The sequence below is a fragment of the Tauraco erythrolophus genome, chromosome 3, assembly GCF_009769465.1.
Source record: "Tauraco erythrolophus isolate bTauEry1 chromosome 3, bTauEry1.pri, whole genome shotgun sequence".
NCBI classification, from domain to species: domain Eukaryota; kingdom Metazoa; phylum Chordata; class Aves; order Musophagiformes; family Musophagidae; genus Tauraco; species Tauraco erythrolophus.
Genome location: NC_141467.1, coordinates 51,683,701 through 51,700,280, shown reverse-complemented (window position 1 = coordinate 51,700,280; position 16,580 = coordinate 51,683,701). Strand labels below are relative to the sequence as shown.

General features: G+C 37.7%; 1 protein-coding gene across 3 annotated transcripts in view; it reads left to right on the top strand.

Annotated features, from left to right (window-relative positions):
- Positions 1–16,580, top strand: part of ROCK1 (Rho associated coiled-coil containing protein kinase 1) — a 96,180-nt gene that overhangs the window by 39,583 nt on the left and 40,017 nt on the right. For all 3 annotated transcript variants that reach the window (XM_086608597.1, XM_086608598.1, XM_086608599.1), the window contains 9 exons: positions 299–399; positions 1,226–1,363; positions 2,581–2,756; positions 5,620–5,704; positions 7,037–7,181; positions 7,478–7,616; positions 8,508–8,599; positions 9,317–9,476; positions 12,118–12,184. In XM_086608597.1, coding sequence (XP_086464723.1) covers positions 299–399; positions 1,226–1,363; positions 2,581–2,756; positions 5,620–5,704; positions 7,037–7,181; positions 7,478–7,616; positions 8,508–8,599; positions 9,317–9,476; positions 12,118–12,184 — 1,103 coding nt within the window. The remainder of the gene's footprint in view (positions 1–298; positions 400–1,225; positions 1,364–2,580; positions 2,757–5,619; positions 5,705–7,036; positions 7,182–7,477; positions 7,617–8,507; positions 8,600–9,316; positions 9,477–12,117; positions 12,185–16,580) is intronic.

Below are 16,580 nucleotides of genomic sequence, written 5' to 3'. Positions count from 1 at the left end.
ATATGAAACTTTTGCATAGCTTTTTTTTTGCAGGTAATAATTTTAAAAGACGTTCCCAAATTAAGATTTCCAGTAATTAGATTGTAGAATAGAGTAATAGCATTATGTTTATGTCACATTTTGGTTACTGTGGTACTGAGAATGAGGTCATGTATTCGACACAGAGGTTTCCAATAGGAAGGTGGGTTCAAAAGGAAGTCTCCTCTTTAAGCATCACATCTTCTAATACCTATGAAAAATTGAAATGAGATTAATGGGTTTAGTTAAATTGATTAAATGTGAAATTTCTTTTATGTAGATAAAGACACAGTAAATAAAATGAGAGATCTGCGCATGAAAGCTGAAGATTATGAAGTAGTGAAGGTGATCGGTAGAGGGGCATTTGGGGAGGTTCAGTTGGTAAGTTATGTTTCTGTTTGTACATTAGAATGTATTCTCTAGTATTTGCTCATGTATTTGTTTCTGAATACAGTGTTCAGGAGATGCAGTCTTATAATATTATAGCCAATAGCTCAGTGAAATTTCGTTTCTTTTTATTCCATGGAAATGTTTTTGAGAATCTCGTATTTTAGTATTCTCAAAGCGCACAAGTAGTTGTTTGCATTGTAGTCATGCTTCTCTATTAAAGTAAAATGGAATGCGTGATCCTAATAATCCAGAAAGTTAGCCTTTGCGACTGTATACATGGACACTTGAACAAATCTTCAGGACTAGAAGAATTGCTGCCAGGTCATGGACTACACCAGATAATTGTGGACATGGTTCTCAGAGAGGAGAGGTGTTTTGTGTTGTGATAGATTAGCAATCTAGGTATCCTGCTTTACTGAATTGAGAACTGGTGGAAGAAACTGGAAATATGGCCACAAGCATACATTTTTGCTAATGAACTCTGGAAAATGCTTATAGTTTTATCATTATCGTATTTAACAGGTGCCAATGTTTGTCCTTTTAAAGACGTATGCCTAGAAATTATAAAGCAACTGTTACACTTATGGTCTTCTATGTTAAATAGTTCTAGCAAGTATTTTAAAAGTGATGAATATATTGTCAGATAATGGAATGTAATTATTCTATAGACCTAGCATATATAATTCTTTATAAAAACGTGAAGAGTCTTATAAAACTTGTTAAATAGTGAAGCAGTAAAAGTAATACATTCAGTGGTGTTCTTTGTATGTTAGTGTGGCAAACTCGTGTATTTTGTATGTCATATTTGTCTTCATAGGTAAGGCATAAATCCTCAAGAAGAGTATACGCTATGAAGCTTCTGAGCAAATTTGAGATGATAAAAAGATCAGATTCTGCATTCTTCTGGGAAGAAAGGGATATTATGGCTTTTGCTAACAGTCCCTGGGTTGTTCAGGTATAGAGATATTCTTTTTAAAATATTATCATTATAGAATAGTTTCTTTACAACACTGCATGACTTGGAATTACATGTTTACAGTTTTAGATTTGTAAAGTCCCTTTTTGATTGTATTGGTTTGTTAGGGAAATATATTATTAACATTAGGATAGCAGATACTGCACTTGCCTCAAAATTATATTTTGTCGTAACGTTTACAAGATAAGCTATTCTGTTCATTGTTAAAAATCTTAGCCAGATATATATTGATGAGCCTGCTCTGTAGTAATTCTTAGAGGGATCCAGCGTATCAGAAAGATATGCTTAAGACACAAGTTCTGTGTATTCTAATTTCTAAGTGTGTATTTGACTGCAAATTATGCCTGCTCTGGTTATTTTTTCCTCATTTCAGTGTTACCACTGACAATTTTTTGGGGGCATTGCTGCCTTTGAAATTTATGATGCGTATGCCTGAAGCAATCATCATGCATTGTGTATGCACATGCTAACTTGTTCATTTAAACTGTCCTTACCCTTAAGCATGTAAATCCTTGTTACATTAGAATGAAACAAAATCATTCAAGATTTACCTGGATCAAATAGGTAACTACGTTACTATCTGTCTGGGAGTACTTGGCCATAGTAGTACTTTTATGATTTTCAAAAAGGTTTTAGGTTAGGAAATCTTAAATCTACTTGCACTATTCATGTTGAACAGAGCATTTACAACTCTAAGGGAAATATTTTTACTTAATTTTTTAAAATTTAAACTCACTTTCTAAACATTGACAATACATTGACAATAGAATAATAAATATTTAGTTATAACACAAAGAGCATTGGGCGGATGTTTGCAATACAGTAGTTTCGCGTTTACGTATTTGTCAACTAGCATTCCAGTGAATAAGGAAGCATTTTGTCCTTTTATGCAGTGAACATTCTTTGACATGATCTCAAAATTTGTTGCACCAAATTCACTAATCTTAATTTGTAACTAGGACTCTACTTCTTCCATTGTAATATAAAGGAACAGAAGATCTGACTGAAATTTACTGTAGAGATTAATTCCTTTTTAAGAGGTCTGCTGCATGATACAAAGTTGCTGCAGTAGTTGTAGCAATTCTGTTACTCTGTAAATCAGTTTGTGCATAAGTTTCTTTGATTTCCAGTAAGCACAAAATTAAAGATAACTGAAACTTTCAGTGACTTGTTTTTTGTTTACTTGCTTTTTACAGTTATTTTACGCATTCCAAGATGACCGTTACCTTTACATGGTGATGGAGTACATGCCCGGTGGGGACCTTGTGAATTTAATGAGCAACTATGATGTTCCGGAGAAATGGGCAAGATTTTATACTGCTGAAGTTGTACTTGCATTAGATGCAATTCACTCAATGGGTTTTATACACAGGTGAAAAAGAAAAAAGTGTTGTTACATAGTATTGTTTTATTCCTGGTGCTGCCAGAATGACTTCAGTAATTGTTCAGGCACTTTTAAAATTTATGTTGTTACTTCTTCATTATTATTTCATAATTATTTCATCTTACAACTTCAGAGATTCTCGTCATCAGAACCTTCAATTCTGAGGTGATACAGTGAAAGTAAAGGTTTTCTGCAGGCTGATGTTCCTCAATTTGGGAAGTAATAAAATTGTCCCACTTTACCAAAAGATACAAGAACTGAAGTGGTATGAACATATTGGCCCCAAAGTGATTCTTTTCTTTTGGTTGGAAACATCTGTTTTGGGAATTTGATAGTAATAGTATCCACTGTTAGGATTTACTAACTCTGTGTTCTGCATTTGAAGCCTCAGCTGGCATTAGTCACCTATTAAACAAGAATCTGTGAACAGTGTGAGGAAAATCTCCCAGCCACATGTTTTTTTGTAAGGTGCAAGATGGAAAATTGAGGTGCAGAGCAAAGGGACTTGGATTATTTTTATATTATGTACTTGCTCTAAAGTAAAATGTGGTCATTTCTCGAATAGGTTGAGAGGTTTTGTTTTTGGTATTTGAACTTTTATCTGTTAGCTTTCAGTTGTATTAACCAGGAGCACAAAAGTAATTTTTTCAATAGAAAAAACATGAAGAGTTTGAGGAAGATATAGTATATAAATTATCAATTTATAATTTGGCCAGATGATCAGTGTTGCAAAAAAGCAAAGGCAAAGCAAAGCAAACTACTAATCCATTGCTTGAGTAGGATCTACACCATTGTTAGTTGTGTAGGTATGCTATATCTAATGGATAAATTGTCTGGCCGGATGAACTATTTGTACATGTGTATTGCAGGCTTTAGAAAGCAGGCATTAGAAGTTGCCAGCAGTGAGTTTTTTTCCTGAAAATTTAGATTTTGACACCAGCATATTTTTTGGAATATGTTTTCTGCTGAAGTTAGTCTGCTCAAATCTGAGGAATGAAAGGAAATGATGAAAATGGGGGCCCACTGCTTAATGAATGGGGGACCTAGTGACAAAGGACATGGAAATGGCTGAGGCTGCTGCCTTTGCCTCAGCCTTTGTTGATAAGGTCTGCTTTCGGGTCTGTGTGCCTAGTGGCAGAACTTGGGAGAGTGAAGCTTACTGTGGCAGAGGAAGATCAAGCTAAGTCCCGGTTATGTAAGCTGGACATACATATGTCCAAGATACTAGGTAGGATGTACCAAGGGTCATGAGGGAGCTGGCCAGTATCTGTATGATGCTACTGTCTGTCACCGTGAGAAAGGTCACGGCAATTGGAGATTCCTGATGACTGGAAAGAAGCAAATGGCGCACCCATCTTGCCCCAAGAAACGCAGGGAAGGGAGGATCAGGGGACCTACAGGCTGATCAGCATAAGGGCAATCTTTGGGAATCTTATGGAGTAAATTCTTGGGAAACCATTTCCACACACATGGATGTGAAGGTGGCTAGGAACAGTCTATGTGGATTTACCAAGGATAAAGCATGCCTTATGAACCCACTTGACTTCTTTGTTGAGATGATGGGCTCCTCTGGTGAGGAGAGCGCCATGTGTGTTGTTTGTCTTGACTTGGCAAGGTTTTTCATGTAGCCAGATTGGAAAGATAGGATTTGAATAGGTAGAACAAAGGGTTGTGCTCAGTAGTACAATGTCCAGCCAACAGTCAGCTGCCAGCGATTCCTCAGATGGTTGATACAGGGGTCAGCGCTATGTTTTAATTCACAATCTGAACAGTGTTCAGGTGAGACAGAAAGCTTCAGTCATCAGCTGCCCGGCAGGACTTTATAGAAAAGGTGGAGCCAGACTTGAAGTTGCACATCAGAAAGATGAAATGGCACTAGTTGCATCAAGGGAGTATCTGGCTATTCATTAGGAAATATTTTTTTCACTATGAGGGTGGTCAAACAGTAAAAGAGAATCCTAGAGAGGTTATGGAATCTCCATCCTTGGAAAAAATTCAAAACTTGACTGGATTTGGCCTTGAGGAACCTAATATAACTTCGAATTTGAATCTGACATTGTTAGCTGTACTTTGATTGGGCAGTTGAACCAGGGGTTGTAAAAAAAAAAAAAAAAAAAAAATCCCTCCCAACCAAAATAATTTTGTGGGTATACTGATACATTTCCACTGCACTTCATATCACAGTTATGGCCGGAGTTTTCCTTTGAGGTCCCAGAAATACACTTTCTCCTGAAATATTGAGTTACACTTTTTTGATAATTGTTTCCTACTATTATTTTGCTTCAGTATATTTAATAACATTAGATGTGCTGAACTTTACCAGATACTTTATGAAAACTTTTCTATAATGGAAGTACTTTGTGGAAAAGGACATAAGGCAATATTCCTTTTGAGCCACTGAAAAGTATTTGTTCACATTAATATAATTCTGAAAATTACATCCATTTGTTCCTTTGAAGAAGCTGGTTTTTTCAAGGTCTGTTTGAGATAGCTAACTCAGAACCAGAATGGATTTTTTTTTTTTGCGTAGCTGGTTCCTAGTGGAGAAGTACTTCAACCAGTGAGTGGTTTTTAGGAACTTAAGGTTCAAGATTAGTGTCCAGATTTGTTAAATTTGGTGACTTAAGACTGTATTCTCACATCCATTATAATTTTTTTAAATGTTGTAGTTCAACAGTCTATGTGTTGGACGTGATACTTGGAGAAAGCAGAAAAAAATGGAGGAAATAGTTTTGCTTTCATGTTGGTGTTTTCCTTGAAAAGTTGCATCTGAAAAATAGTTGACTTTTATTGTTTTTGTAAATTAAATTGTTTTATTTACTTTTAAACAAATATGTTTTTTTCCTTTCAGAGATGTGAAGCCTGATAATATGCTGCTAGATAAAGCTGGTCATTTAAAACTAGCAGATTTTGGTACTTGTATGAAGATGAACAAGGTAAACATACGTTTTTAATTTTGCTTTTCTGTTTGTGAAAGGAAGACATACTTAGAAGTGAAAAGAAAATGTACTAAAAACTTTTTAGCTAGGTAAGAGTAGAAAGTTATGCTCTGTTCCCATTACTGTTCTTTATGCATCATATTCAATGGCAATGTAGAATGTAGAAATGGTCCTTGAAGTAGGAATTGTATCAACTTCTATATTGTTTCCTAGAGAATCTTTGAAGTCAAGCCTTTGGTTGTCTCTAGATCCTCTGGATTATTTCTTTAAGTCTTTGTCAAAAGATAATGTAAAGAAGTGAGACCATTTTTATGTAGTGTGTCCGTATTGAAATAATCAAAACTGATGTATAAGTCACTTAATCCCAATTGTATTTATTAGCCAGATGTTGATATAGCAAAAGGGTGAATCTGAAGGAAACAAGTCAAAGAATGTAATTGAATTATTAATTCTTTAAAATATATCCTGAGGTCACTAAAAAAATAGATTTTACAACAGTATTTCATGTACTGTGAAGCACTGTTGTTCCCTACACGAAACTCTGGTTTCTGTCAGCCTGGACAGAAAGAGCTTAATATAGGTGCACTCTGAATTTGCTGCATATGCAGCACTGGGTTCATATTTATTATATTTACTTAGTTATATATTTTTATGCAAGTTTTTCTACTGATCCATTTCTAGGAATGGCGTAGGAGTATTTCAGAAGTGCCTGAATGGGGCTGGAAAGGGGCACATGCTTGCAGCTGGAGCATTCTGGATGCCAGCTGCAGTGTGACATCGCTGTTCTGCCAACCCTTTCTCACAGGCATGAGGAATGTCAAACGTTCTTCTCACCTGTTACTTGTTTTGAAGTCTATCTACTTGGAGTTTCAAAGGCCCTGTCGATATTTAGTCTTCCTGGCATTAAGTATATTGGGCCAAAGGTGAAAAACTTGCACTTTACTTGATCCTGTCAGCAAAATCCCTAATGTTGGCCCATTTATGCTAACAGAGGAGCTTTCCCAGTTTACGGTACATCCTGTCAGTACATGACATGTTTATACTGGCACCAGCAGGAGTTTACAGGGCCTGGATGCAATTCTGATAACTTCTTGGATATTAACTGAGGTTTTCAAAATAGCTTTCACTGTGTTTGACAAATCTGATACTTTGTTCTAGATTTAGTAGCTTAGAATTTAAAAATGTTAAAATACCCATGCAAAAAAGGAACATTTATTGATGAAAGTTGATGTTGATCTGTTGATGTTGCTTAGGCTGCATGAACTCTAGGAAATGACTTGTAATTTTGGATCTTATATTTGGGCCTGGCTGTTTTTGTCCTCTTTGTAGGAAGGTATGGTACGATGTGATACGGCTGTGGGAACACCAGACTATATCTCTCCTGAAGTATTGAAGTCCCAGGGTGGTGATGGTTACTATGGGCGAGAATGTGACTGGTGGTCAGTTGGAGTCTTTTTGTATGAGATGCTTGTAGGTGAGTAGTAGGATAATCAAAATTGACTGTACTACTTAAATAGACTCTAGTTTTTAACATAATCATGGTTGGTTTTAACTGTTTAATTTATTACTCTTCTGACATAAGCTGTGATTTACTGATCATGGTATTTACAGATTATGTTTTAGAAACATTCTGGCACAGTTCTCAAACATTTGTCCTTGCCTCTTGTTCACTTAGTTGATGACATCGTTGCATATGTAGTTCAAATATTAGAAATCAAATGTACAATACTTTTGATCTGCTTTTCAATTTTTGCATTGCTGCTTTTTCAGGTGATACACCTTTTTATGCAGATTCTTTGGTTGGAACGTACAGTAAGATTATGAACCATAAGAACTCCCTTACTTTCCCTGATGACAATGACATTTCTAAAGAGGCAAAAAACCTCATTTGTGCCTTTTTAACCGATAGGTAAGATTTAAACTTTACTCAAAATGCAAGTAAGCCTTTGTTAAGAGAATTTCTTCTCATGAAGAATTTCTTCTCATTTCTTCTCATATATATATATGTATTTGTTTTGTGTCAGTTTCTAAACTACTCAACTGTATTTGGGAGAGGAGTCAGCAATAGTTGCTGCTGCTCTTTATGGTAGTAACATATACTGGGGGAAGGGAAGTGCTGCTACGATAGGTAAGTCTACCTTACAAATGTAGTTTGAATATGAAGTGTTACTGCATAGTAACAGCTACTGTTACCTTGGTTCGTGTCACACAGTGTTGAGGGCCATGCAAAACAAATTGCTTTTGAATGAAGCTAAAGCAAAAGGTGCATTTCAGGAGTAGCTCTAATGCACTTCCAGCTCTTAGTGGGCATTCAGGATCACAGTAGAGTCGGCCCAAAGGAAGCCCATCTGAAATGCGGGTGTTAGGTCTGTTTTGCTTTGTGAGTATGCTCCTGTTGTAACCACACTACTTATTAATACAAGCATAACGTTTGCTTGAGAAACTGGTGTTGCAAAGGAGGGAGGCTGCTGGATTTGCTGGGCTGCATAGGATTCAAACAACGGCATGAACTTCTGGAAAAAGTGAAACCTAGCTGCTGCTTGGCAGCTGCCTAGCTAGTCCATGAAACAGTAGCAGCAGGACTTCTTATGGACCAGACTTAAAACCAGATTATGTTCTGAAATGTAGTTGCTGTGCTGTTATAGATATCTTCATATGAAAACTTTGAGGTGTGTCTATTTCTTACTGTAGTTTGAGAGGTAATTTTTTGTCTTCGTTGTTAGATTATGCCTTAGAATAACTCTTTGCTTCAGAATAATTTATGTAATCCTCCATGTTTAACCAAAGTACTCTTTAACAGGGAAGTGAGGCTAGGACGAAATGGTGTAGAAGAAATTAAACGGCACCTTTTCTTCAAAAATGATCAATGGGCTTGGGAAACTCTCAGAGACAGTAAGTACAATGCTTTTCTCAGAGACAGTGATCTGTCTTACTTACGTTAGCAAAAGGACTACCATATTTCTTTTTAATGGAATTTAAAGTTTTATTTATTGTGTACCAAGGAAAGAGATTCCTTAGACTTCAAAGAGAATTCCCCCCAAAAAAATTATTGATTGTGTGTTGTGGTTTAACCCCAGCCAACAACAAAGCACCACACGGCTGCTCACTCGCTCCCCTGAAGTGGGATGGGGAGAGAATTGGAAGAGTGAAAATGAGAAAACTCATGGGTTGAGATAAAGACAGTTTAATAGCTAAAGCAAAAGCCGTGCGCAGAAGAAAAGCAAAACAGGGAATTAATTCACCACTTCCTATCGGCAGACAGATGTTCAATCATCTCCAGGAAAGCAGGGCTCCATCATGCGTAATGGTTACTTAGGAAGAAAAATGCCGTCACTCTGAATGTCCCCCTCCTTCCTTCCTCTTCCCCCAGCTTTGTATACAGAGCATGATGTCATATGGTGTGCCATATCCCTTTGGTCAGCTGGGGTCAGCTGTTCCAGCTGTGTCCCTTCCCAACTCCTTGTGCACCCCCAGCCTACTCGCTGGTGGGTTGATGGGAGAAGCAGAAAAGGCCTTGACTCTGCGTAAGCCCTGCTCAGCAGTAGTGAAAACATTGTGTCACTTGAGTCATACAGCCATCATGATCATACTGTACCGCTTTCTTTCTAGCTGTAGCACCAGTTGTGCCTGACTTAAGTAGTGACATTGACACCAGTAATTTTGATGATCTGGAAGAAGACAAAGGAGAGGAAGAAACATTTCCCATACCAAAAGCATTTGTGGGCAACCAGCTTCCTTTTGTAGGATTTACGTACTACAGCAACCGTCGGTACGTATGCGGAAAGCAAGCTAATGGTGTATTCTTTTGTTGACGCCGTTTCTGGCGCTTACCAACCAGTGTGTTGATACAAACCTTTTCAGGTTCTTGTTAATGATTCAGAATCCTAATAAGTTATATCTTTTGAGATGTCAGTAATGATAACCAGTGCTGCTAGTCATCAGTACCTTAAAATGTCACACTAAATTTGTGAATATCTTATTCTGTATTAAGAATATTATGTAGCTGTGAGAAGCTAAGCAACAAAAATCCACTGCTGCTGCTACTAAGCAAAGCTGCCTGCAGAGCACTGAATTATGTTTGTGGAGCCATGAATCAGGGATACGAAAGTCACTTGGTTTTACTGCGAATTTGTGATTCCACACTTTATATCAGTGTTTTAGCATGTGATAAATTAAACCTTGGCTTACTAGAAATAAAATATTTTCTACTTGCCTGTTACCTTCTTTGTTGTTTGTTTTTTTTTTTTCCCCAAAGTACTCATCCACTGCAGAGTGGGGTTCTGATGCTTTACAGTTTTCATTGTTGCTTAGAAGACTTTAAATTACATCAGTTAAAGTTATATTAATTCGTACTTCTAACAGTAATTATTCTTGTAGGCACTATGGATAGCTATATCTACATTTTAAAATCTTGATAACTTTTTTCTTTCTTTGAAAGCTGCTTTTAATTGTGATGGGTGTCAGTCAGGCTTAAAATGGGCTAAAATGTCTAGTAGACCATGTCAGATAGAGACTATTATTTTTAATAGCATTTCTGGATAGGAAAGCCTTGAGGGAAATAAATCTTTTTGTCCTTGGATAGAAGAGGAACCACTTTTCCAAGCCTGTGGTGAAATTCTTTCCATCTCTGCAAAGAGTTGGATTTGTTGTCGCTTTCTGCATAGTAGGGCGCAGAAGAGCTTCCTAGGTTTGCATATGGTTTGTGTGAGTTCAGCAGTTCAGGAGTTTCACCTACTGTTCTGATTTTAGTCTATAATTTTAAGAAGGTCTAAATTTTTGCTTTGCAGGAAGATTTTGAAATACATTATCAAGAAGGTGAAGTAGCATGCAGAAGCCTTTTAATGACAGAATTTCTTCTTTCCCTCTCTTCCTTCTTGATAATGTATGAGACGGTATGAGGAATTTAGAGAACTAAGTGGCTGTGTTTTGCTTTCATTGAAGAGCTCTTGCTACTTAATACTGTAACTTTTTAAGCTTACTAGAACTAAAATGCTGTCCTAGAATTGAATTTTGTCCCATAATACTCTGCTGGTATGATAGTCTTGAAAAGTCTGAAGCGACCATTCATACTTGCTAAACTTGTAATCCTAATTTTTATTCCCTTTTTGTATTGAAAATAGTGCAAGCATTAAAAAAAAGCATATTTAGAAAAAAGTTGCACGTTTATCCCCTGCTTCAGTTTCATCTTTTTCATGTATGCTGTAGAGTTTAAAGAAAAGAAAATCTAGGAAAATGATGTAACTTCTGTCTTTGAAGGAAGTAGCACAATCTTTTAGTACAGAATACTTTCTACAGCTGTAATCTCATTGATGGTAAACTAGGAAATAAGATTGTTTATTATTGAACTTCACCTACAACGGATTTCAGAATGCCAGCTGAGAACATTGTGCAGCCCTGTCTGGCTTATGTGTTCTCTTCTGGATTCTGATGGAGCTGGTGCTGTGCCTGCTTAAATATAACTTTCTCACTGCTCAACAGCCCTTGTGTGCAGAATGTGGTGGCTCCTTGTACTCAAGACAGCAAGCCCCTTTCTGTAGGAAACTGTACTCTTCTGTTTTCTTTTTGTCATTTGATTGTCTTGAAAGCAGTCTTGATGTTTAATTTGACCATGGCTTTGGAGATGTCTTTGATTTTACCCTCCATGATCTTTTGTAGAGGCTTTTTTATATATGAAGATACGCATGTGAAACAAAAAAAGAGGATGCATCCGTCTTCCTCAGTTCATGTGTTGGAGAATTTTGCCTCACATAGCCTGATGCAGTTAGAGATGCTTTAAATCTCTTTAGGTCAGTTATCAGGCCAAGAATATGACATCAAATACCAAAAGAATTTGAAGATGGCAATTTGTTTTTATTTACCTGATGTTTCAGAATCATGACAAATAGAAATTTGCAGTATTTTTAGAAAACACTTCTGTACAATAAGAACACTGGCTTCAGGGCAAACCTTTTGTGTGTGGAACTCTTAGTAACTTTGTTGGAAGTTACACAATCTCTGCAGAGTTAGCCTAATTGCTGTTACTTGCTGCATAAGTGCCTGAGTAAACATTTACGGGATGGAAGCCAATGAGAGTGTTGTAACCATGGAAAGCAAAGACTTTTTTTTTTAATGGTTGTTAAAAAAAACTGGCTATATTAGTATTTGACAGAAATCTTTTTTTTCTGGAGATCTTCTACTGCAGCTTTCTCCTTTAATCTTTACAAAAAATTATGTGAGTTTTTCAATAAAATGTGCTTAAATCTTAGAGTATAATAAATTCAGAAATGAAAAAATCTGATTATTTCTGTATGGTTATCCATATTTTGGAAAAAAAAATCTGGGGGTTAGGTTTCAGGATGATTGTATTCTGTTTTTTTATCACCTTGCTTTTAAACGACTCGTAAAATAAAAATTTTTAAATGTTGTTACAGGTATTTAGCTGTTTCTGCAGAAAATTCCAATGATAACAGAACAAGCTCCGGTGTGGATAAAAGTGTGGTATGTCTCACTGATTTTTTCAGCTTTGTTGTATTCTAGTAAATAATCTGTTACTTATATTAGGAACAAACTGAGTTCTGAATGTATCAAATTATTCTAGTGCTTGGAATATGGGAAATCAGTGTATAAATTTTAACTACTTAGTATGGCCTGCCTATGAAAGTTAGTGGAAAAGCAGAATTTCAGTTCTTCATATAACATTGGTTTTCCTGAGTTGAGATAAAATAGCTGAAACTGAATACTCTTCCTGTGGAACTGGATTCACAGTTTTTATCTCTAGAAATATGAAAGTGTTTGTGCAGTATTTTTAGAGTGCCTTATCAATCCCAGGTGTATGCTGGCTTTGTGGCAGTCATGGAGTCTGGATGAAGTTTGGGCTTTCCAGCAACCTGCCAGTTTAACACTGGAGCTGGGCTTCCTGTGAACGAAGTGGGAGGTGGCAGATAATATACCAAGCTTGGGTATTCTGCTCCTTCCCAAGAGTGCCCCACAAACTATTGGGAATTGGGGTACTGAGTATCCGCGTTTATAGAGCATTTCACCTAGCAAGAAACGTTCACGAATTCCTTCAGTTACTGCTTCCCAAACTTCTTGGCAGTCAGGTTTCCAGGAGGGTATGCTGAGGTGTTGGAAACAAGGCCTGCTTGGATCCTCTGTAAGTTCTGGTGTAAATCAGGCTATTCCTTTAAAATGGTTTGATATCTTACAAATTATGTGATTTCCAGCAGAAAACACTGTCAAAAAAATTGATAATTAACTCTCAAAGAAATCTTCTTGGCTTTTACTATGATTTGGTTTGTTAGTAAAGTAATATTTTGTTCTGTTATGTTTTCCATTAAAATTGCATATAAAGATTTTAATGATGTATAGTGTTACCCAGAGAAAATTTGTAAAGGGCAGGGGAACTGATTATGTACTTTACTGGGCTAACTGAATTCATTAGGCATTGAAGTGTCTTGATTTCTTTATGTATGTTGATGTGTTCCATAAATTTTGTTTTCCTTATAAGCATTTGGCTGTTAGTATGGTAAACTTAAAAACAGAGCCAGACTTTCAAATATTTTGAGATACTTAAAGCTGTGTGCTGGCTTTTGCTTGACTTTGAAGAGAGTTGCTGAATGGACTTGGTGTAATTACTGCATTATGTGTAGTAGTGCAGTAGTAGTAATTACATGTAGTAAGTAATTAATAAGTAAGGTACTACACCTGCATGTAGTTAAAGATCCCTCAGCAGTCCTGTCATATTGTCAGGTGTATTTGAATGTCTTGTGATGTTAACAGTTTTGGAAGGTGAAGCTCTGGAAGGATATGAGTGATACAGAGAGATCTAAATAAATGTTAGGTCGTTATTATAAGGTATTTTTACCCCACAGTTCTTTCTCAGCTGTTTTTCTTTCATTACATGCTGCAATGAAAACGGTAATGTTGACATATGGTTAGCAAATTAATTAGTTCTGAACACAAGACGTTCCCTGGTCTGTCTGTGTTTTGGCATGGTACTGAGTGTCTTCTGGGAGAGACCAAGTGCCATAAATTTCCAATAAATTAATTGTTTTGCAAGTGTGTAAAACATCAGAGTTATGCCATGAAGTTGGAGAAAAATTGAATTAAATGTCCTTTATCTGAATTTCAAACCTCTTTGAAGATCCGATTATTTACTTTGGTTTGGTACTACCATAACCACCTGTAAACCGTTCAAGTATTAAGAAAGAGGAGATTGACAGATTATTTGCACTGGGTCTTCAGTTTTCTTCATTGTTCAGGGTGCAGAACCAGAACACTGATTAAAGAAAAAAAAAAAAACTGATGGAAAAAAAAAAGTAGTATGGCAGTTCCAGAGTGATGATTCTTGGCTTCTGTGCTGTAGGCAGGCTTTTCCATATTCCTTTCCTCCTCCACCTCCTACTCAAAATGGACACAGAGAACAAACTAAAACATAAAGAAATGCTTTTATAGTGAGTTAATTATAACTCAGGATTTCCTTAATATATTATTTAGTCTGTTGATATCAGATTGTGCAAAACTTCTCTGGAAGCCTGTTGTCTTGTACTAATACAATTAGACTGCTCAGTGGGCTTAGATAGGCCCCTCGGGGTACAGCACTATAAAAGTATCCAGAGACAGAAATAAACAAGAGGTGGCAATAGAGGTCCAAACTAGTAGGAGTCAGTACAGAAATGCCTCAGTTGCCAAATGTCTTTTTGAACCTGTTCCTCATCTATCCCATTTAGTTCCTCTGTGCAGCCTGTCTAGAAGGGCTATAGAACAATTAACCAAGAAATAGAAGAGCAATTATCCTTTATTTTTGTGCATTAAGTATCGTCCCTTCTTACTGAAGTGAGAGCTAGCCTTTAGATAGTCTTGCTTTTTACTTTATTTCTCAGTGGTTCATACTAAGGAGAAACTGGTCCTCCTTTCTTTTTCCTCAAAGTTTAGATTTAGAGGCGGTCTCTGTGGTTTTTGACTACAACCATTGTCTCATCTACATGGTGTGATGTCGTATGTCACATCAGTAATTGGTTTTCCAGAGCTGTTCTGTAAGGGCTGAGAAGTCTCTTCCAGTATTTCCTTGTGCTCTCAAGGCTTTGTGATAGGGAGTGGTAAATATATAGAGTGGTGAATATATAAAGTATGTAGTTTCTGGTAAGTCCCCAGTCACCATATCTGTGTTTTACCTCTGAAAACTTCAGAGTGGCTTAAGAACGTGCAAAAAAGAAAAGGAGGAGTGAGAAAGGATCTCCAGTTCTTGAGAGCATGTCAGTGCTCCATAGAATCAGAATGGTTAGGGTTGGAAGGGATCTCAAAGATCATCTAGTTCCAATCGCCCTGCCATGGGCAGGGAAACCCTCCACTACACCAGGTTGCTCAATGCCTCATCCAACCTGGCATTGAATGCTTCCAGGGATTGGGGCATCTTCAGCTTCTCTGGGCAACCTGTTCCAGTGCCTCACCACCCTCTGAGTGAAGAATTTCTTCCTTAGATCTAATCTAAATTTGCCCTCTTTCATTTTAAATCCATTGCCCCTTGTCTTATCACTACACACCCTTGTAAAAAGTCCCTCTCCAGCTTTCCTGTAGGCCCCCTTTAGGTACTGGAAGGCTGCTATAAGATCACCCCGGAGCCTTCTCTTCTCCAGGCTGAACAGCCTCAACTCTCTCAGCCTGTCTTCATAGCAGAGGTGCTCCAGCCCTCGGATCATCTTTGTGGCCCTCCTCTGGACTTGCTCCAGCAGCTCCATATCCTCCTTGTGCTGGGGACTCCAGAGCTGAACACAATATTCCAGGTGGGGTCTCACAAGAGCAGAGTAGAGGGGCAGAATCACCTCCCTTGTCCTGCTGGCCACACTTCTTTGGATGCAGCCCAGGATACGGTTGTCTTTCTGGGCTGCCAGCGCACGTTGCCGGCTCATGTTGAGCTTCTCATTGGTCAGCACTCCCAAGTCCTTTTCCTCAGGGCTGCTCTCAATCCATTCTCTTCCCAGCCTGTACTTGTGCTTGGGATTGCCCCGACCCACGTGCAGGACCTTGCACTTGGCCTTGTTGAACTTCATGAGGTTCTCACAGGCCCATTTCTCCAGCCTGTCAAGGTCCCTCTGGATGGCATCCCTTCCCTCCAGCGTGTCCACAACACCACACAGCTTGGTGTTGTCAGCAAACTTGCTGAGGGTGCACTTGATCCCACTGTCTCCGACAAAGATGTTAAATAGCACTGGCCCCGGTACTTTATTTCCTGCCACCTTGGAAAGAAGAACATATTGGAAGTAGGAATTAAGAGAAAGGCCTGCCTGGAAATAGGCAGAAATAATCTCACCTATAACTTTCTCATTTAATATGGATAAAGCATGCTACAACATGTCTCCAAATCGAAATCTTCGTTGAGGACTGTGCAGAAGAGCGGTCCTTGTTGAGGACACTTACTGTTGCTATCAAAAAAGAATGGAGACAAGTGTAATTTGTTAGTGAGCAGTTCTAGTTTTGCTAAGCATGTTTTGTGGGAAGAGGAAAGGAAGAGCAGACATAGGAGGAACTGTTATGTTACTCCTTTTTCTGGCATGATTGTGCAAAGGACTCAGGCAATTGTCAGAGTTTTTGAAGTTAGAACAAGGAACTAGAAAGCAAAGGGTGAGAACCACTTCAGTATGTTGCTTTGAAGAGAGCCTAGGTGTAATTCTTCTCTATGCAGTTCCAAGAGAGTTGAGGGAAATGTGAGAAAACTAAATGAGGCTGAAACCCTGACAAGATCAGCAAAAGAGTGACTCAGCATGGGGGTGACTTAATGAGCTTCCTCAAAGTTGACACTGTCTTGTTGTTAATTGAGGATTTTACTGATGTTGGAGTGGGATTATTGTGCCCAGAGATCCAGGAGAAGGTAGGTATTCTGAGACTGTGTGGAAAG